The 21532-nt window shown below is 37.5% G+C and overlaps 2 protein-coding genes across 5 annotated transcripts; one reads left to right on the plus strand and one right to left on the minus strand.

Moving 5' to 3' along the window:
- The first annotated feature begins 1302 nt into the window (after nucleotides 1–1302).
- On the plus strand, nucleotides 1303–4053 carry LOC132034074 (NAC domain-containing protein 2-like). 2 transcript variants are annotated; one of them, XM_059424299.1, is made up of 4 exons: nucleotides 1303–1583; nucleotides 2128–2405; nucleotides 3114–3287; nucleotides 3361–3652. In XM_059424299.1, exons 1-4 carry the CDS (start codon nucleotides 1421–1423, stop codon nucleotides 3418–3420), a joined length of 675 nt encoding a protein of 224 aa, XP_059280282.1. In that variant the 5' UTR covers nucleotides 1303–1420; the 3' UTR covers nucleotides 3421–3652. The 2 variants fall into 2 exon arrangements, with proteins under 2 accessions (XP_059280282.1, XP_059280281.1); XM_059424298.1 differs by having other exon boundaries at nucleotides 1304–1583; nucleotides 3114–4053.
- A 3157-nt stretch (nucleotides 4054–7210) lies between these two features.
- On the minus strand, nucleotides 7211–21178 carry LOC132034073 (protein CELLULOSE SYNTHASE INTERACTIVE 3-like). Of its 3 annotated transcripts, none has more exons than XM_059424296.1 (8): nucleotides 21074–21178; nucleotides 20578–20726; nucleotides 19529–19630; nucleotides 16074–19134; nucleotides 12821–15365; nucleotides 11226–11680; nucleotides 7946–8062; nucleotides 7211–7833 (listed from the first exon to the last, which is right to left on the minus strand). In XM_059424296.1, the coding sequence occupies exons 3-8, from the start codon at nucleotides 19591–19593 to the stop codon at nucleotides 7672–7674; spliced, it is 6405 nt and encodes a 2134-aa protein (XP_059280279.1). In that variant the 5' UTR covers nucleotides 19594–19630; nucleotides 20578–20726; nucleotides 21074–21178; the 3' UTR covers nucleotides 7211–7671. The 3 variants fall into 3 exon arrangements, with proteins under 3 accessions (XP_059280279.1, XP_059280280.1, XP_059280278.1); XM_059424297.1 differs by lacking the exon at nucleotides 21074–21178 and adding an exon at nucleotides 20902–20955; XM_059424295.1 differs by lacking the exon at nucleotides 21074–21178 and having other exon boundaries at nucleotides 20578–20941.
- Nucleotides 21179–21532: the final 354 nt, after the last annotated feature.

The raw sequence follows: 21532 nt of genomic DNA on the forward strand, positions 1-21532 counted from the left end.
CACGTTGTTTTGTCAGCTTAAAAAAGTAATGTTGGTCAAGTCAATCCCTGAATGTACCTCCACCACACTGAGCTTCACTCCAAATCGAAGTTTTTGCACGGGTTCCCTTTCCAACGCACTAGTCTTTAATTTTTACTCTTCTTATCTGTGGTCAATTTTTTTTCCTAGTACTCATTTATTGCAGAAATATCCAAAGCTTTCGCTCGACATAAGTAACATTTATCTCGAGAAACTGAATTTTTGTTTTGCTTAGCATAAATTCGGTAGGAATTAAATTCTCTCGAGATAAGTTCTGTTTTTATAAAGTTTAATGTGGAGTTTAAAATTTTGCCGTGTCCGACATAACTTGTGTGATATAATCTAAATTATACAGAATAAAATATAAAATTATGCCGCGCGAAAAATGTTGAAGGACAAAAAAACTATTCCCTTCGTTCCATTTTATATGAAGGTGTTTGACTAGTACAAAATTTAAAAAATAAAGGAAGATTTTTAAACCTTGTGATTGAAAACAAAGTATAAAAATTTGTAGGATTAGAAATCATTTCATATAAACCTAAAGTTCAATTTTACCGAATATAGAAAGGTATTTCTTTTTATGAATATTAAAAATGAAGAATTCGGCAGAATACGCCTTTATTTTAAAATTAACAATTTTATCTTCGCTTATCATGATTTTTGAAGCTCGGTTCGATAGAAAAAAGTGTAAAGATTTACCTATAAAGAACCAGCCTATTCGGATTCAATACTCCTCCGTCTCGCAAATATTTATAGAGTAGTTCTTAAAAATATCAGTTCTTCAAATTATTTATTTTAGGAGCTTAAAGACAATTAATTAGTTTTTTCTCATTTTATCTTTAGTAGGATTTTGTTATTAGTATAGTTCAAATATAAATAAAGTAAACATTTAATGGATAGAGATTATAATTTAGATATAAATAAGAGTAAAATAAGTAAAAATATTCCTTCTAATTAATTATTTTTAAGGAGCGAGTACACAAATGCCCTGGAAAATCAAATGCTCCTTCCCTCATATCAGTATTTCCGCGTAGTTTCTGTTTTACCACTCTCATCCAAAACTCCATACGTAAGCAGTGACAATATCCCACCCATTTTGGTTATCAACACCACCACCACCCCCACTTCAATTCGTTGACACGTGTCCACCTTATTTTATTGCATATTTAATTATTTTTTCCTGACATTATCACCCCCACGTTTATTCTAGAACCCGCCGTCTTCTTTAGCCACGTGTCCTTCACAACTCCTATATATTCCCTTCTTCCTCTTGAGTCTACGTTTCAACTTTCAAAGCACCTCTCTTAATATAATCATCATCGGTATTTACACATTCCACACAAGAGAAAAATAAATTATTGCAAATCAGAGCAATTCAAATCAAATTATTACAAAAAAGAAAATGGGAGGGATGGAATTGCAATTTCCAGCTGGATTTAGATTCCATCCAACTGATGAAGAGCTTGTGATGCACTATCTATGTCGAAAATGTGCGGCACAGCCCATTGCTGTTCCCATTATAGCTGAAATTGATTTGTACAAGTACAACCCATGGGATCTTCCTGGTAATTTTCTGCAATTTATTCACTCTGTTCTAAAATTAAAGAAATTTGGTTTCTGATAGTTGAAAACAGGGGCGGCCGAATTTACATATGTAAATTACGGGGCACGGGAACCCATACTCTACCCGTAAAAATATATATTTTATGTACGATATTTTTTAGAATTGATATATCCCTCTGTCACTTTTCGCTTCTGACATTTAAACTGTATAAATTTTGATTAATATTTATTAATCGATACGAGAAAAGTTGTAACTTATATTACTACTTTTTGTGCAGTCTTAAAAATATTATATTAATTTAATCTAATTTAGCTTTAAAATTTAATCAAATACGAGAAGTATTACATATATTGCAAGAGAGGAAGTAATATTAAATGCTGACACTCTAAGAAAGCTGAATAGTATATCTAATTGAATGCTGAGTTATTTATTCAGAAAGATTAGGAAGCAATTCCACTTGCTTTTTTTTTTTAACTTTTTTTCTCTAGAAATTCTAAATTCACTTCTGATAAAAAATTCTAATAATGAAGAATTTATTGTTTCAGATTTGGCGTTGTATGGGGAGAAAGAGTGGTACTTCTTTTCACCGCGAGATCGAAAGTATCCAAACGGGTCACGCCCGAATCGAGCTGCAGGAAACGGGTACTGGAAAGCGACAGGTGCGGATAAGCCAATTGGTCGTCCGAAGGCGATGGGAATTAAGAAAGCATTGGTATTTTACGCAGGCAAAGCTCCCAAAGGAGAAAAGACTAATTGGATTATGCACGAATATCGCCTTGCTCATGTCGATCGATCTGCTCGTAACAAGAATAATAGTTTAAGGGTGAGTAAATTAACCGAATTAGACTTATGATTGAGTGGAATTTAACTTTCTTATTATGGAAAATTATTACTCCCTTATTACAATTCTTTCCCTTTTAGTTTTGTCATAAAATGTCACTTATAATTAAAAATAATTTTACTTTAAAATTCCTTTTTATTCATTTATAGTTATATAAATATCTAAGGTTTGTTCTAATCGTATATGTCAAAGTATTCTTTTCCTTTTTAAACATTGTGTCAAGTCAAACATATAAATTGAGACAAATTGAGACAGACGAGTATATTTTTCGCTCTTATCTCCAATGTGAGAGAGCAATTGAGAGTGATTTAAATGAGATAATGAACTATCCTTTTTTGCTAGTTTGACACTTCAACTATCATGTTTTCCTTTTCCCAACTTAACTATCACAGTCAATGTATTAAATATACTTTAATTATCCATTGTTTTCTTTTCCTACAGGAAAATTTAAATTCTATCTGATAGAAAAAGGAACAGTTGAAAATTGAATTTATATTTTAATACATAGGTAGTGATAATTTAAATAGAAAAAAGGGAACAATTAATAGTTAGCGGGGTGAAAGTCGTGAAAAAAGTGATAATTGATTTATGTTTTTTACCACTAACTCTTTAATTGAAACTTTTTTGACGGTTGTGATTTGATCCTTTTGACTGATCGAACGGCTTTTTTGCCCTTTTTCTTTTTGACAGCTGGATGATTGGGTGTTATGTCGAATATACAATAAGAAGGGTACAATCGAGAAGAAACAATTCAATCCTCAAAAAACAAATATCGGAATGTCGCCACCTGCAAGCGAAATAGATATGAAGCCAAAAATTCTTCCATTTCCAGTCTCAACAAGACCACCGATAACGTCACAGCAGGTGTACAATGATTTCATGCACTTCGATTCATCAGATTCTCTCCCTAAACTTCACGCTGATTCAAGCTGTTCAGAACACGTGCCTTCGATGGAGGTCACGTGCGAGAGGGAAGTTCAAAGCGAACCGAAATTAAGCGAATGGGAGAAAACAATAGCCCTTGATTTTCCGTTTAATTACACTGATGCCACCGCGGATAACAGCTTACAGAGCTGTTATGAGATGTCGCCACTTCAGGATATGTTCATGTACCTGCAAAATCCCTTTTGAGAAATAGCCAAGGATGATGGTTGATTTACAAGAATAGCCTTCAGGAAGGCAGGAATTTTTTCCTTAATGGTCAAAAGTTTGAGATTGCACATTTACGAGGTTATTGGGTGTAATTTGTTGGAGTGATGAAGTAAGTGGGGGTCCCTGCTTCAATTTTTTGTCGCACGTGCAAAAGAGACCGAGGTCAATGACAGGGCATGTGCGGATGTTTGTACAACGTTTGGCTCTTCTTTTGCTTTCACATTGGTGATTGCTTTAGAAAAAGAAAAGAAAAAAATTGGTGTATATTGTTAAAAAAAACGAAGAAGAAGAAGTTGTAGAATCGTATATTTATTGTATTTTTTATTAGAATACATTAAGTATAACAGTTTTGGATGTACTCCCAATGGGAATTTGTCATTGTCATCGTAGTAAGTGATCTCGTTGACTTATTGGACTAGCTAGATTGTACGAACATGCCCTTTCCGTTTCAATTTATGTTAATTTATTTTTTTATTAATTCATGCTAAAAAAAATAATTTCTTTTTGTACTTGAAAATAATTTGTCTTTATACAATTTATATTCACATAAAATACATGTGATTCGTTTAACATTAAATTTAAAAATCTTCTCTTTTTTTCTAAATTTCGTATTCAATTAAATGGGTTCTATATAAATTGAAATGGGAAAGTAGTTTCTTTGTTTTAAGAGTACACGGTAGGATATGATTTCAAAATGCCGTTGTTATATACCTTTCAATATCCAGCTAATGATCATGATATCATTTCATCTCTACCATTGTCGACGAAGAAATTAATTGACACGTGGTTTGTTGGAAAACCTATTAGTACTATGTTAGATGGTGCACTGACAGGGAATACCTTGAATGCAACAAGGGGTGGCAAATGGCTGGGTGGGATTGGATTTGGGGCATGTTGAAAATGATTTGAATAAAAATGGATTGAGTTTCAGCCCGCTCATATTTCATGTTGATAAACTATGGGTTGGGTGGTAAATGGGTGAATTAGTTATGGATTAGCCCATATTATATAAGTGTAATATTTTTTTAATTATTTTTTAGATATTTTTTACGCTAAGCTGGAGGATTGGAGACAGACGCCGGAGTCTAACGGATTCAAGTTGAGTAGGATCAAAACGGAGTACTTGGAGTGCAAATTTAGTGATGTACCACATGAGGCTGACGTGGAAGTGAGGCTTGGTACCTAGGTCATCCAAAAGAAAGAGAGTTTCGAGTATCTTGGGTCTATTATACGAGGAAATGGGGATATCGACGATGATATCACACATCGTATTGATGCAGGGTGGATGAAATGGAGGCTCGTTTTCGGAGTGCTGTGTGACAAGAAAGTGCCATCAAAACTTAAAGGCAAGTTTTACGAAGTCTTTGGTTAGACCGACTTTGTTGTACCGGGCGGAGTGTTGGCCAGTCAAGAACTCTCATGTTCAGAAGATGAGAGTCGCGAAAATGAGATGTTGCGGTGGATGTGTGGGCACACTAGGAGAGATAGGATTAGGAATGAAGATATCCGAGACAAGGTGGGAGTGGCATCAGTAGAGGATGCGGGAAGCAAGGCTGAGATGGTTTGGGCATTGAAGAGGAGAGACACTGATGCCCCAGTGGGGAGGTGTGAGAGGTTGGTTATGGACGGTTTCAGGAGAGGTAGAGGTAGGCCAAGGAAGTATTGGGGAGAGGTGATTAGACAGGACATAGCGCGGTTTCGAACTTCACACGAGGACATGACCTTAGATAGGAGGTTGTGGAAGCTCGGATTATGATAGAAGGCTAGTAGGTAGTCTCGCTTATTCTTTCGTACTAGTATTCGTAGTCTTGCTCTATCGTTTATTGCCCTTTGATTTCCGCTTATATTTGTTGGTTCTTGTCTTTCCAGACTGTTTTATCATGACTTTCCCGCTTTTGTTATTTCTCATTTTTATATTGCTTTGAAATGCTTGTCCTTATCTAACTTTTTTGTCTTGTTTTCTCTTGAGCCGAGAGTCTTTCGGAAATAGCCTCCCTACCTTCTAAGGTGGGGGTAAGGTCTGCGTACACTTTACCCTCCTCAGACCCCACATTGTGAGATTCCACTCGGTATGTTGTTGTTGTTGTAATGTTTATAATTTTGTTCTTGTGTCAGATTAAATTAACATTTCCATATATTCATTATTGTCGGCATAAGTTGGCTCTTTTTTGCTTTCACATTGGCGATGGTTTTAGAAAAAGAAAACAAAAATTGGTGCATATTGTTAGTGGAACGAAGAAGAATAGAAAACAAGTTGTAGAGTCGTATATTTATTGTATTTTATTAGAATACATAAGTATGACAGTTTTGGATGGATACTCCCAATGGGCATTTGTCAATGTTATCGTAGTAAGTGATCTCATTTGCTAACTAGCTAGATAATACGTGTATAGTTTCTTTCACTAGTGTGCATGTTTCCTTTTTATCTCCATTCATCAAAGTGAAAAACATGATCTATATCATGTGCTGTGTTTTCATGATTTAAGCATTCATCCCTACGAAAGGGCTGCTATAAATTTTAAATAAGCATCTTCTGTATAATATTGTAAACTAAGTAAGAAACGTAGAGATTAGAGAATGATGAAGTCAAGATGGACTTCAATTTCAAATACTGAGTTCTAACAATCGACTCCCAATGCGTTCTCTTATAAAAAAAAACTTGGTAGTTCTTTGGTTCCTAATTGGCCTGAGGTTCTTGTGTGAAGTAATTTGTTTATTACACAACAAGTCTCTTTCAGTAACTTCCATATTAAATTAGTTCTATCTTCCAAATTCTTGCTTCTGTGTGCCAAATCACTGTTGTCATAAAGTTCTCTCCTTACCTACAGTTTTCTTTGGTTTGTTATCCAAACACTCATCTGGAGCAATCTCTTCCGACTCAGCAGTGCTTTAGATATGACATTTTGCTTCTTCTTGCTAATGGTCCTCTAGAAATGGAAGCAATTGATTTGAGTTGATTAGGTCCAATAGGTCATTTCACTGGCATAACTAGTGTCTACCCCCTTTTCCATTATCACTATTGGTACATGACCCCATTCGCTCACACTTTTGCAAATATCGGCCCTTCACTCGATTGACAATTCAATCAAATTTTATAGTTAAGCTAATTAACCTGCATTATTTGACTCAAGAATTTTTAGCTAGCTGATCTCTATCTATTGAAATTGTTGTAGGCAAAAGATAGGCTTCATCTGGATAATGACACTGTAGTCATCAATTATAGTGTCAAACTTTTTATTTTGAGAAAAGTAAGGTGTCGTTTAAACACAAAAAGAACTGCATGATATCCTCCAGGGAGACCCTCTCATTATTCTCCTCTTTCTAATCTTTTCTTAGGCATATTAATTAGATATTCTTCAGTATTCCCTTCCTGGATGGGCTTAACCTGTTCACCATTTTGGTAATCTGGATTGAGAATCTAATTACCACAAGGCTTCCCTATGCATAAGATTACATTTCTGATTTGCAGTTATCAGCTGAGCTTGGTTGTAACGACAATTCATAAGTTGCAGTTTGGATCACTGGCTCCTGCTTTTGCACTAGTTGTTGCTGCAAAGTAGTCATCTTGTCATGTTGATTAAGCTAATCCCACTTCACTCCTCGGGCAGAAAATCGAGTTGAATGAGGCAAAGAAGTAAATATGAAAAGCATGAAGCAAAACTAATATAACTTTAATGCCAGGCCTTCTGCACAGCAAACCCTTTGGTACTTGCTGCTACTTTGCATCACAAATACACTGCTGGGATTTGAAATAAACATTACAACATATTTTAAGTGGAAAAACGGATCCTCCGTTCTTCTCAATGTGACTATTTGATATTGATATTTCTTAGAACTGCAGAACCTGTACAATTTGGTGCTTAAAATCTAAGGTGTAAAACTTACCTTGTTCTGTGGAAACCTTTCTCAACTTCTCTGTGCTTGCAAATATCTTACTATTTTACAGTTACACCACAGGTAGCAATGCTTTAGATACAACAAAACTTGGACTTTACCCCTCAACAGCTCTTGCAGTAGGCTGGAAATGTGAAGAGATTGTTCTTTACCAGGTCCAGCTCCGTCCTCAAAGTTGGAATTATTTCTGTCTTGCTTCCCTTCACTCACTATCGCTAGGCGTCCTACTGGACCAGGTAATCTCAATCTCTAGAGTCCGTGACGAGCCATCCTTGTTATTGTCATGGCTGATGCTGAAAAGACCACTATACATCCCTTCACTAACAACTTTATCAATTTGGATTGTTACCCTCCCGATAGTAGTCTGAAACAAAAGTATACACATCAGAAATGCTGAGACTGATGTTCTAGCTGGAAGTTTATTGGCCAAAGAATATAAACTTCACATCGGACATTCAGAATATAAAGCGACTTACCTTCCCAAAGGTGTTTTTGCTTCTGCACAAGATATGTAACTTTTGTCCCTTGGGTGGTACCTCAAAAGCCCATGTGAAGCCTTCTTTCCATTCTGGCGATGTACTGTTACTCACAACCTAATCATAAACCATGAACTGTTAATATGAAATATAGCTCATCAGAACAAGAAGCTTCTTTATATATAGGTTCTTTTAACACATTGCTAAACCTAAATATTTTTTAATAGGTAGACTTGATATTTGTCTCTTGGGAGTTCCGATGAAGTATAATCAAGAATCAAGTAAACTGCAAGTCAAATTAAACATTAAAAAAAAAAAAAAAAAAAAAAAAAAGGACAGAAAGGGGGGGGTTTAGAGAGAGAAAAGAAGCCAACCCGAAAATATCGCAAAAAATATTCTTAGCGTGAATATATCTTCTTTCAATTGTTGGATGAGCTTAATATGATTATCTACAGAGATCCATGGAATTCAGCACTATTCTTGTGCAAAGAGAAGCTATATAAGACATCATGTAATTAAACATTCAAGCACACAAGCAATGTTTATGTAACACCACTATCGCGGGCATAAATTAAGTAACTTCAAAGTAACGTGTCAACACCCAGAGCTGAGAATCTGAGACGACATTCTATTTCTTCCTCACAAGAAAAATCATATTATATTTCTTTTTCTAATTTGGAATATAATGACACGATAAATTTGCTATATTGAGATTAGATTTGTAATGAGAAGTTGATCTTGGATACTCTTTAACATTGTCTCAAAGAAATAATAGGAGAGGTTATGGTACAAGGATTACATTGTAAAGGATTCACAATCTGATAATTATTGTAATAGATAAAAAACTAGGGAATTATAATATTTGAAGGGGATAATTAAATTCTTTAATATAGTATATCCCAGATACAAATGTTCCAAGCACCACTGACTTCATTGACTTTCAAATAGAATTTCTAAGTCTAGGATCACTTAGATTTTAAGCAATTCTAGAGAACCCTAAACTGCCATTACTCTACCAATTAAATAAGCTTTCAACCACCACGTCCCCACCTATATAGAGACATGAAAATCAAACTAAAACTTCAAGACGTAAAGTGAGCAAACAACACCATCTTCCAAGCTTGGTTTTCAAGCATTTGTAGTGCTAAATATAATCAGTAAGCACTTTTCAAAATCGTACTTCATTCCCGTGTGTTCTTTCATTCCTTTTTTTTAATAATCGTTATGTCCAGGCCAGCTTGCGTTCACCTCGACTAATTTCACGAGGTAACCTGCCACCTCCCACCGGTTGCTCTGCCCACCAAGGCTTGAACAAATGGGAAGAAATCACAGTCTTTTTTGCCTCTGTTAGGATTTGAACCTGAGACCTCATAGTTCTTGCCCCACATAATTGACCACTAGGCCACACCCTTGGGTGCTAAACTCATTTCTTGTTTAATTTACTTTTTAACAATGACAACACTATTTCTATTACTCCACACAGAGCAACGCATAAGAGGCATTTCAGAGAGTTGAGAGATTCGCTGCCAACTAAGTCTCCAATAATTCAATACTTCAAAAATTCAACACTCCAAAACCTTAAATGACTATTAGTGTCCACTCAAGATTGACTGCGGTAATCGAATACAGAACTTAGCATCACATCTTTAATCTAAGATAGCAGGTAAGTCGAAACCTATCCCTTCAAAGGTTTATTCCCTCGATCCTTTCACGCTTTATGAGTTTTAAGTGCATTAAAAGAATTTATTAAAATGTTATTTTGTGCTCTCGTGCATGTAGGGACGAGCTTGTGCTAGTTTCACCATGTTTATGTATTTTATGACCACTATTTGATTCAACTAATAAATGATTGTGTTTATACGTTTTACAACTCCAATTCATGTTATTAGAATAAAAGAAACAAGATATGAATAATATGATGTTTACCTGTGACGACTAATTCATGACTAAGCCTGAGGGCTGTATTTGTGATTTGAAAGATAAAACGCATGTTTTTGGAGGAACCGTCAAATGAGTGGGTATTTACCCCATGTCGTTTGGTGTTGCCCCAAAACCAAACGTGTCTGTGTGGGATTATGACTAAGCCCATGACTAGAGATGTATTTGGATTTCTCTTCAGTCTTCCTAGCATTCCATATCCTACTCATACGATATTACTGTTTGGTGCAGATTCCTTGTTGATTGGGAGAAGTGTATTGCCCCATGATGTACACATGGTGTATTATGTTAGTGTCTAGATGGAACCTCCCTTGTATTAAGACATATTCTGTTGATAGCCTACTGGCAATACTAGAGTAAAGAAAAATTATTTCTAAATAATTTACCATATGTTTATTATCATTTTGAGATTTTATCGATACACAAGAGGAATATGGTTTGATATTAAAGTGTCTGTTACTTAAGATACTTGTCCCACCTTTTAAAGGGAGGTCAATTAAGCTTCTTGTACCACTTGGCTTCATGTCCCAAAGTTCAGCTAGAGACGCCATAGCTTGACCACCACCTACATACTTTTGGTGTCGAGCCCCACACAATTATTTCTAAATAATTTACCATATGTTTATTATCATTTTGAGATTTTATCGATACACAAGAGGAATATGGTTTGATATTAAAGTGTCTGTTACTTAAGATACTTGTCCCACCTTTTAAAGGGAGGTCAATTAAGCTTCTTGTACCACTTGGTTTCATGTCCCAAAGTTCAGCTAGAGACGCCATAGCTTGAGCACCACCTACATACTTTTGGTGTCGAGCCCCACACTAGGCGTGTGGTGGCTTCTCAAGTCATTTTCTTCCATTAATACATGTTGGGCCATGTCCCATTCCTACATATATGTACTGTATTCTATAGGAGGTCCACTGACTAACTGTGGATAGGATTATATGGACTTGGCATTGTATTTGAGCTCTGTCTCACAAGACTTAATTCAACTTTGTGATCGCTTTGAGCATTTCAACTTTGTGATCGCTTTGAGCATTTCTACAGGATGTTCATTATTTATAATTAGTTGAAAAGGGTTTACTCAGCGAGCGCCAGGCCTGCGGGTGCGGGTCACTGCCCCTAGTTTGGGCCGTGACAGTGCAATACACATACCGTACTTTACTCAAAGTAGGGTGTGACGGTACTTGGTGCATATAACCCTAGTATAGTTGGTGTAGGCTGTGATTGTACAGAACAGTCATTCTCATGATAAGCAAATGATTTCAAAGTGAAAAACAGACTTCAGAATAACAAAAGCCTTTGTACCTCATCAACAATTATAAAGTGCTGGCTCATTACCTTTGTTTGCCGTGATGGACCATTGCCAATAGTCAATTGACAAAAAGCATTAGTTCCTCCCATCACCTGCTTTAAATTGTTAGCACGGTTGATTGTGACTGTCAAACAACCTGGTAAGCAATGCAACAGGCTGTCTGCTCTATCATGGAAACTTGGTGGGCAAGTCTTCATTAGCATCTGCAATATTGGAATGGCTTCAGCTGCAACCATTGCTTGGGACTTTGACACATCCATCGGCATGGTTGACCATGATTGCTTGAGTAAGCATAGTGTGGTCAATACTGAATCCTGTGCAGCCTCATTACCAGCCTGCAATGCTGCCACCAGATGAGGGATACAAAGCGTAGCAGCATCAGAAACATGGAGCTTGGGAAAATTAGAAAATATAACATGAATTGTCCGCAAAATCTCCTCATTAGCAGTTGCTGTGGCCCACAATTCCTTCTCCAGTGCAGCTGCATTTCAAGGAATTTTGAAGTGTGTTAAGCAAATAAGAGGAAAAGGAAATACTTGCACCACAGTCCATGACAAGAAGAAAGGAACAAGAAAGAGATGAGAACAAAAAGAATGCAACAAAGATCTAGGATTTGGTAGCTTAAGAAATTAGATCATGGAAATATGAGCTTCAAAATTCATAGATCAGAAAGATTAACTGCTGCATTGAAGCGCCACAAGCAAAACTAGACAACTGGAAACAATAAGCATAGGATAAACAGTTTGACATCTTGTTACTTTTTTTTTTTTTTTTTTTGATGAAGAAAATGAAAATACAAATTTTTATTTTTTATAAGTAAGGTTGTTTTAATTTATGGCACTATGGCGTTAGGTTTTATGTTTATCAATCTAATGTGCTTATGTTTCCTTTTGGCTGCTGGCCAATTCTTTGGAGCACTATCTTTAGCTTACAGATCTAGCTTCCGAGAATGACTGAATCTATAGCTTTCAATTAAGTGCTAGCTCCTAAAGTGACATTGAAAAGCTATAGCTTTCAATTTATTGTTTCAAGCCTTACCGTACCTTCAACCTGTGGGGACAAAAGAGAAAATTATTGCAGCATAAACTTCCAAAGGGTAAAATATTGGAACAGAGATTTACATCTGAAGACTTTTTCTAGGGTTTTCAGCAGACTACATGTAACATTATTTCCGGGTAGGCTTTGGATGGTTCATGTTTGTTTCCATAATAGTTCTTCACTGGATGTGGGTGGCGTCGTCTTCAACATGCTTCCAAAAAATAAAGATGGAAAAAAAATATGATAAAAGTACTCCCTCTGTCCCAATTTATGTGGCACACTTTTCTTTTTAGTTTGTTCCAAGAAAATGTCACCTTTAGAAACAATTGAACTTTAAAATTCTCACTTTACCCTTAAATGAGATGATTTATAGCCATAGAATGTCTTAAGGCTTGTCTTAGATCACAATTGAACTTTAAAATTCTCATTTTACCCGTAATGAGATGATTATAGCCACACAGATGTGTAAGGCTTGTTTTAGATCACAAGTTTCAGAAGTCTTGCTTTCTTTCTTTAAATTGTGACCAGTCAAACAGTGCCACACAAATTGGGATCAGGTATACTACTTTAATAAGCAAGTTACCTGTCAAAGATCTGATAAGCTCGTTTGATACATATTCTTGAAGCGTGTGATTTGAGAATAAAAACCTTATGAGCATAGATGCCTGTGCTGCAATTTCTGAATTAGGGGCTAAAAGCAGTTCTTGAACCATTAAAATTCCACCTGCTTCTGCAACAGCTCTCCTGTTGGTTCTACTGCGCATTACAAAATTTTGCAATGCACAAATTGCCACCATTTGCATTTCTTCTGTTGGTTGATCTTCAAGTAAACTTATCAGAGCTCGACAGGCTGAGACAGAATCACTCGCTCTAGCTAGTCCTTCATGCTGAGAGAGATCACCAAGAGCAAGAGCTGCAAGAAGCCTACCGTCTTGCGATCTAGACTGTGGATCCAACAAATATTGTGCCAGAGGAGCAATTGCATACTTAGATACCTTCAACTCTCGAATCCGGACATTGTTGAAAAGAGCTTCAAGTAATCTTCCGGATGCTTCTTCACACTGGTGAGATCTTAGCAGATCCAGAAGGGCATCTATTGCACCTGCTTCAGCCATCAGTTCCGCACTTGAAATATCAGCCTTTTCATGAACTAAAAGTGCATCTAGTGCAAGAGTAATGGTGCTCTCGACTATTGAACGCAGCATCTTTACAAGAACCACCAGGGGAACTTTGAAGTAGTAATCAGAGTTAGAGCACAGGACATTGCAGAGAACCATAGCCGCTGACTCCCACAATGCAACAGGCGGTACAGGGTCATCTTGAACAATAACCTTTGCAAGCTCAAAGATACCACCAGCATCAGCAACTGCTTTTGGCCAGCTTAATGAGATATTTTCCAAAGCCCTAATTGCCGTCTGTTGCAAGTTCAAAATACCAATGCCTGCCAGCTGCACAAGAGGCACTACTGCATTTTTTGTAGTTATGTCCTGCTTAAAATGCTCTTGTGCAAGGAGATGAGATAACAATTCGGTTCCAAGTTGCTGGATAGCTTGAGCTGGGGATTCAAGAAAGGAAATCAGAGGCTCAATTACCTGGCTAGGAGAAAGATTCAGAGTTGCAAGACTTTGTGGCTTCTCTAGAATGTTTACAAGAGTTTGCAAAGCACTGTGCTGTCCCCACAGTCCAAAATCTGACCGTAGCAAAACCATAAAGAGAGGTTCTACAATTTTTGCAGCAGATGGGCTTCTCGAAATAGCACTACTGTTTGTCAATATGCGGAAGAGTTCTGCAATAGTGGAGCATAAGGAATTGGATGCAGTTGGGAGTATCTCAAGGCAATTTTCTATTATGCCTGCTTTGACCATATCCATCTTGCGGGGAGTTCGATCTTTACCCAACTTAATAAGTGCACAAATACTTGCGTCACTGAGGCGGTGGTTTGAGCCACAAATCAGATGAACCAGAAGATCAACAAGATCATAAGCTGATGCAAGCTCCACTAGCTGCTCATCATCCAACAACCTCTCAAAAGCACAAACTGCTGATTCCACAGCTCGTTCTGCGTCAGATTGCATTAGCATTACCAGGGGCTCTACGCATTTAGAAGCAATTGGCAATGCTCTGATTTTTGGATCACCAAAAAGTACAAAGCATAACTCGGCAGCATCACTTTTCAGTTCCAATGAAGAAGGTGAAGCAAGAATCCTATGTAGACTCCCAAGGGGATTCCTTTCTAGATCAGCCATCAGTGATGCTTTTGAATCACTTTCTGAGGTCAACTTAATCAAGGCGCTAAGAGCAACTTGCTGTTCACTTTCTAATGCGGAATCAAGCATGTCAACTAATGGCTGAATGGCTTGGATTGATGCTTCAGAATCTCGGATGTTCTCAGCATCAAAAAGTTCATTTAAAGCCCTAGCAGCACTCAGCCTTGCACTTCTTGACCCCAAATGAAGAACAGCAATCAGTTGTATCGTGCAACTAACTGCTGCTTCATGCCGGAGAAGATCAGAATTGCTGAATAGTATTCTCAGTAGCTCAGAAATAGTTGCCTCAGTCAAGTCTTGAGGGCTCAGAGAGAGGTACTTTGTTAGAGCCTCCAGCACCCCAGCTTCAGCCATGATTAACTTGTTTGCATCATTACCATCTGCAATTTGTATCAAGAGACGCACAGCCAACGGAGGTGCACCTGGTCTATCAGGAAGTGGTTTTAACAGATCTACCAGTAGAGGGATAGTCTTGCGCGCAGTGGAACCAATTCTCACGTCGTCAATTTCAAAAAGATTTTCCAGGGCAACCTGATCAGGGTTTCTTACCAATAAAAATTCTTCAGAGAGAGCAACAAGATTCGGCATATCTATTTCAATGTGACCAATCAAGCTCACCAAACCAGCAATTGCACCTGAATTCGCAATACTAAGATTTATTCCCTTGTCCCTCTGACAAACAAGACTAGCTATTGCCTGAGCAGCAAAAAATCGATCTATCATTTCATCAGATTTCAGAAGATTTGCAAGCAAGGGTATAAAACGCATGGATGTTGGAGAGGATACTATATTGGCATCTTGGAATAATATAGACAAAAGCAACGCACTGATCCACATGCCCTCTGCATCTTCAAACTCTGCCTGCCATAACAATTTTTTCTTCAGTTCACTTGACCAGATGAAAACTTCAAAAAGAGCCATGTGAACCATCATCACTTCCGATGATTGCATACAGCAAAGGTGACAATGAATCAGTTACTTGGTTATCATCCTTTTCTTTACTTTTTAATTATATTTTCATTAATTTCATCTCTGTTGCCAAAGATGAGAGGGTGGTGCTCGTTTTCCATTTAGCAACTCAAGTGGTTTCTATTAAGAGCTAGCACATGTAAAGACAAAGAGAAAGCAGTCGAATAACAGAAGATGAGACATGGCACTTCAAACACATTCACTTTTATCGTGATCCGAAAACATGAAGCTGGACATAAATGCTGGCCCTATTCCAGAAGCACACAATTAATACAGATAATACACCTCACAGCCACCGGAATAAGTCAGGTAAATGAATTATTCAACTGTTTTGAATAGTTTTACAGTACTGGCCATCTGGTATCCATCAGTCTATATAAAACCCCACAAGAGAATAATAAACAGAGCTAAGGTCCAAAAAAGAAAAGTACTGAATAAAATTAACTCTTTGGGAAGAGGCGTGCAGCACAAAGAGCAATGATGCAAACGGGGTATTTGTTTTGTTTGGGTTGCGTGGGTGTGGGGGGGGGTGGGTGGGGGGGGGGGGGGGGGAGGAGCGGAAAGCATAAACCACAAGGGTGAGATTTATCCAATGTCTACCTGTAGATTGGAAGTGTGTCTTGCAAGCTTGTCAGCAAGGGCCTCAAGTCCCCCTGCTTCCAGAACAGTAGATTTGCTATTTATATGAAATGATGAAATTATTGATAGCAGCCAAAGGGCAACAGTACCCCCCAAGACCATTGCTGGATCTGGAACTTCAAACTCATTTCCTTCCCCAAATGGAGTTCTTTCTGTGAAACCCCTAGGGGTTGCGACTTCAATTTCTAGGGAAGAACAGTTGGAGTTTTTCTTCATCATATCAACTAATGCATATATAAGAGGTTTCAAGTATCCAGACGCATAAAGTGCATCCATTGACTGAACTTTGTGTTCCTTGGCAGCACAAATAACCAATGCTGTCCCACCAACTCTTACTTCGAGACTGCTGGAGTTCATTACTCTATCAGCCAATGCACCTATTGACCTGGATCTTGACACTAACAGGTCACCTAGCACAACTGGTTGATCTCCACAAAGCCTGGATAGAATTTCTATTGCTTTATCCTGGACCAGGGGAGATCCCTCACAGAGGCAATGTATAAGAGACTCTAAACTAGATGGAACTTCAGCCAGGGCAGTCCAGGGGTTGTATGTCGAATGTGTGCCTTGCTTTGCCCTAGCAAGAAGTGCAATAACATCTAAAGCGTCTGCAGCATCAGTTCCGTCTGCACTCATTGCTTTTAAGGATTCCGCAATAGCAAGAACAGCAAATCGACACTGAGCGGTTCCTGTCAGTACATCTCCCACTGGAAAATGCCTCAATAGTTGATGAAGGCCACGTGATGCATTTTTCTTACCTTCTAATGATCCTTCTCCTAAAATTCGAGTCAAAGCTGAAACAACATCTTCAGCCAGTGCTTCCGCTGCTATCTCCGGATCAGACAACAGATTGGCTAAAGCAGCCATTGCAGTCTCTGCAGAATCAATAGATGCAGTTTTAGCCAACTTAATTAGTGGTCTTACATCCCCTTCAGCAATATAAAGCATCTTATTTGTAGATTTCTCTTTTGTTGGACGGGACAAAGCACCCAAGGCTCGAGCTGACTGTATCGCAACAACTGGAGTATTGCTAGTCAAAAGCTTCATGCATTGATTAACCACTTCATCTGTTGCGAGGCTATCACAAATATCATGTCGACTGCTGAATAGGTCTGCCAGGACAGAGGCAGCATATTCTTGAGTCTTTTCATTAGAGGAATTTAGTACTTCGACAAGTGATCTTAGCCCTTCGTTAGCAGCAGCCCCTTTATGTACAAGGTCATCCTGAGATGCCATGGTAAGCACATGACCTAACACCTTAATTACATGGGCCTTTGAGCTTGGTGAATCTCCCTTCAGCAACAGTAGCAATTGATTTATGGTAGCCGAATCAGCAGTAGCGATTAGTTTTGTTAGGGATCTAGCTGATGCTTCTTGTCCCTTTGGTCCACCATTTTTCAGAAGCCACAAGAACGAGTGTATAGCTCCAGCACTCTCAACACAGGCACGGATGTCTTCACTATGGCAGCACAGGTTATACATAACATGTGCTGCATCTTCCTTAGCCTTCTGAGACCCCATTTCTAATAGCTGAACAAGTGGCGGAATCCCACCAGCAGCAGTGATTGCCCACTTGCTGTCATCAACTTGGTCAGTTAGGATTGCAAGCATCGCAACAGCATACTCTTGATGTTGCTCACTGGATAAGCCCAGCAGTGATATCAGTAACTGAATTCCTTCTCTCTTTCCAATTGCATCCCAGACACTCAATCCATCACAACATAACTGTATTAGGGAGAGTATCAGATACTCCTGTACATCACCACTGGCCATTGTTATGAGGCCCGTAAGAACCTTCTTAGATTCTGATTGATGGACCAGATTTGAAAGATAAGCATTGCCATAAAGACTTGCCAATGCCTCAAGGAGACGTTCCTGGACCAACTTATTATCTCGTGGCTTTAAAAGCATTATTAGAATATTCTCAACCTTTGCTGCATCAAAACGCTCTTCTGCATTGAGCTCAAAGACCATAAGAGCATAAGCAAGTGCTCCAATTATATCAGCAACAGGAGCAGCTAACCTCGGGGACTGAGAAAGTTCACCAAGATACAGCACGAGAGCACACATTCCACCGCATAAATTGGATAACGCTTGTATTGCGTGCCGCTGCAGAAGCTCTCCTCCTTCGCCTTGCATACATTCTTTGGATGGAGCTACGACAGCCCCTATGAGAATTGGCAAACCCTGTGACTCAACAACAGCTTTCTTTGCTTCGGTTGATTTGAGAGAAAGAACCTCTAAAGCCTCAGCTGCACTGGCACGAACACACACATCATTTTTCTGATGTAAGAGGCTTAGGAGAGCTTTGATTGCTCCAGAATCAATTATTTTTGGAATGCTATCACTGAATGCCAACATTACCCGGGCCAATAGAGAAGCTGCATTTGATTGAGCTGCAGCATTATCAGAAGAGAGAAGTCCTACAATAATGTCAACTCCACCACCCTCAAGTGTTGCTCTCCAATATCCATCTTTATCACCACAGAGATTTTTCAAAGCCCCAGTCACAAATCCTTCTACTGTTTTATCCTGTTTCTGCTTTGGGTTAAGCTGCTCCCACAAAGTTGGTACGACACCTTCTGTAACAAATATTTTGGTGCCGATAGGATCATCGGAAAGTCCACTAGATGACACCTGAAAAATTGCTTCTGCAGCTGTCTTCCTTGCTTCACCGGAGTCCGACTTCAAAACTGAAAGTAGAGGTGGAATACATCCACCTAGAAGAACCTTCAACCTTAAGTCTTCATCTTTACATAATATAGATAAGGTTGCAGCAACATTTACTTTTGCCAAAGGAGTGCCATTTCTGAGAATGAATATGAATAGTGGCATTGCTTGGCCATGTGAACAAATAAGACCTCGTGCTTCCTTTCTTGCTTTGGTTATGCCGAGCAAGCGTGCTGTAGTAAGTTCTTTTTCATGTGGGGAAGATTTATTTGCATGCAGCTGCTCAATAAGTTGAGCAACCGTTGACATCGTCTTTTCCTGATCATCCATTTCAGCAGTTCCATTGGCCTCGCTGGAAGTAAATAACATCTTTTATTGTCAATATAAATCATAGTATGCCTCATAAATTGATGCAAAAAGTAAAGGATAAAGTAAAATCAAGCAATGTGCAAGTGACTTCTGTCATTAGACAATTAATGATAGGCAACAAATAAGTAATTTTATATGCCAGATAATCCACCCTGGTCCTCCCGGTGTTCTGTGTACGGAAAAAATAAAAGATAAATGAATTCAGAAAAGCTCAGCAGCCAGGAAGTAAAATACTCTACTTAACTTCTAGCAAAAAGATAAATGAATTGTTCTGGACCAAAAAAAATCTCTGATTGGTAGTTGTACTGGAACACATTTAAACCAACCCAAGCAGCACATTAACATATCTAACATGCACATCAAAGTGAGGAACAGACCTGTTCTTCTGAGAAGAGGATGAAACCTTCCTGTCCCTCAATTCAGGGAAAGAAGATTTTGACATTGGCAACAAGACTCCACTTTGACACTCTTCTTGCTTCCTACACAATGTGACTACCTTACATTAGTGTGGCATTCAGATTTGCTTGATCTTTTACTTCAAACATAAAGAAATGAGAAAAATTCATAGAATAAAGGGACAATGTGGATAGATTTGATCCCTGGTCTGCTTCACTTGGAAAAAGAATCAGGAATAAGGGTGTGTTTGGTATGAAGGAAAATGTTTTCCAGGAAAATAAGTAGGTTTCTTACTTATTTTTGCGTTCGGTACGTAAAAAAAAATATTATCCTAACAGGATTTGTATATAATCTAGACAAATATTATGGAGGGTTGTTTTGGGGGAGGGGGAGGGGGGGGGGGGGGGTCTGGGCTGATGGGGGTGAAGATGAGGTGTGTTAGAGGGTGGAACTTGTTTTTCCTACTTCCACTACGGAAGTTATTTTCCTCAATTTTTAAGGAACTTTTTTAAAAAAAAAAAAAAAAAAAAAGGTCGACCGAGCATGGGAAAGTTGGAAAATGTTTTCCTCCATACCAAACACACCCTAAAGTCTTTCTAATTCCAAGAAGATTCATCTAAAGTTTTACAGTCATTCTTATCCCAAAAGTTTCATACATATATCCTCAAAGCCTTTCCTTTCTCATTACAACACATAAAGTTTCTAACTTTACAGTCCACTTTGCTATTTTGGTTAAAATAAACATCCTAAGAGAGAGAAGCTCACTCCCAAAATTATGAAAATGATTCAAATTCCCAAAGTCTCCTCTACCTCACAAGTGAGGTCTTAAGTCATACATCCTACCCTCCTGCATTCCACTTCATGGGATTACACTTATACGCTGTAATCCAATTAATCCACAGAAGACCACTTCACAAACTTAAACTTCAAGAAGCTAATCTATAAACAAAAGTAAGATACCCCAGGACCCAAATTTGCAGAATATACTCAAACAAACAAAAAAACCAAAAAAAAAAAAAAAAGTATTTACCTTTGCCGCAAAATTCGTCTCAATGCTGCCAAATTCAGCTCGTCTGTTGCTCTCCAAGGTTGAATATTAACAATTTAGAAGCTGGGAAAACCCCATTTTTCACCTAAAAATCTTTATACATAACTTTACAAGATTTGAACCAAGAAATTCTGCATAAACCCCAAAGAAAGATTAAAAATCATACCCAGATCTCCATTAATGACGTGTACATGCATACATTATATACGTATATGTACTACATGCATATAATTTGGAAAAAATGAAATTGAGAAAAAAATGAATTAATAAAGCTTTTAAAAATACTGTAAAAAATTAACAATATACAGAGATCGGATCAGAAAGGAAGCATTGCAGAATCTTGAAAAGAGTCATTATAATGAAAGTGAGATAAAATGACAATAGATGTTACATAAAGGATGGACCCACAATGACTTGTTAATTTTTTTTTAATGGGAAAATTAATTAAAGTAAAAAAAAGAGTTAAGAAAAATTGTACCTTTTTGTGTGAAATTTGAGTGTTTGGACAAAAGAAGAAGAACATCATCAATGGAGGTGTATAGAGAGAGAGAGAGAGAGTGAAGTCTCTCTTGAGATGTTTTTTATGAATTTATTTTAATTGATACTTGTATTTCTCTTTTATTTATTTGTTTGTCATAGTATAATTATAGTGTAAATTAAAATGTCGTATTTAGTTGTATAAGTATAATTACAATGTTAGATATATATTTTTTAAATAAAATTTGATTGTTTTAATTTATTATAAATTAAAGGTTAATATCATAAAAATAATATTTTTTAAATAAATAAAATTTTAATTTTAATTAATTTAAAAAATTTCAGGCAAATTTATTGTTTACCAACTTATGTGAATATAATAGGAAATTCGTAATTTGTTGTACTTTTTAAATTTAAAAGAAACGGATGGATTTTTGCAGGCAAAAGGAAAGAGAAATCG

Source organism: Lycium ferocissimum, chromosome 10, assembly GCF_029784015.1.
Source record: "Lycium ferocissimum isolate CSIRO_LF1 chromosome 10, AGI_CSIRO_Lferr_CH_V1, whole genome shotgun sequence".
NCBI lineage: Eukaryota > Viridiplantae > Streptophyta > Magnoliopsida > Solanales > Solanaceae > Lycium > Lycium ferocissimum.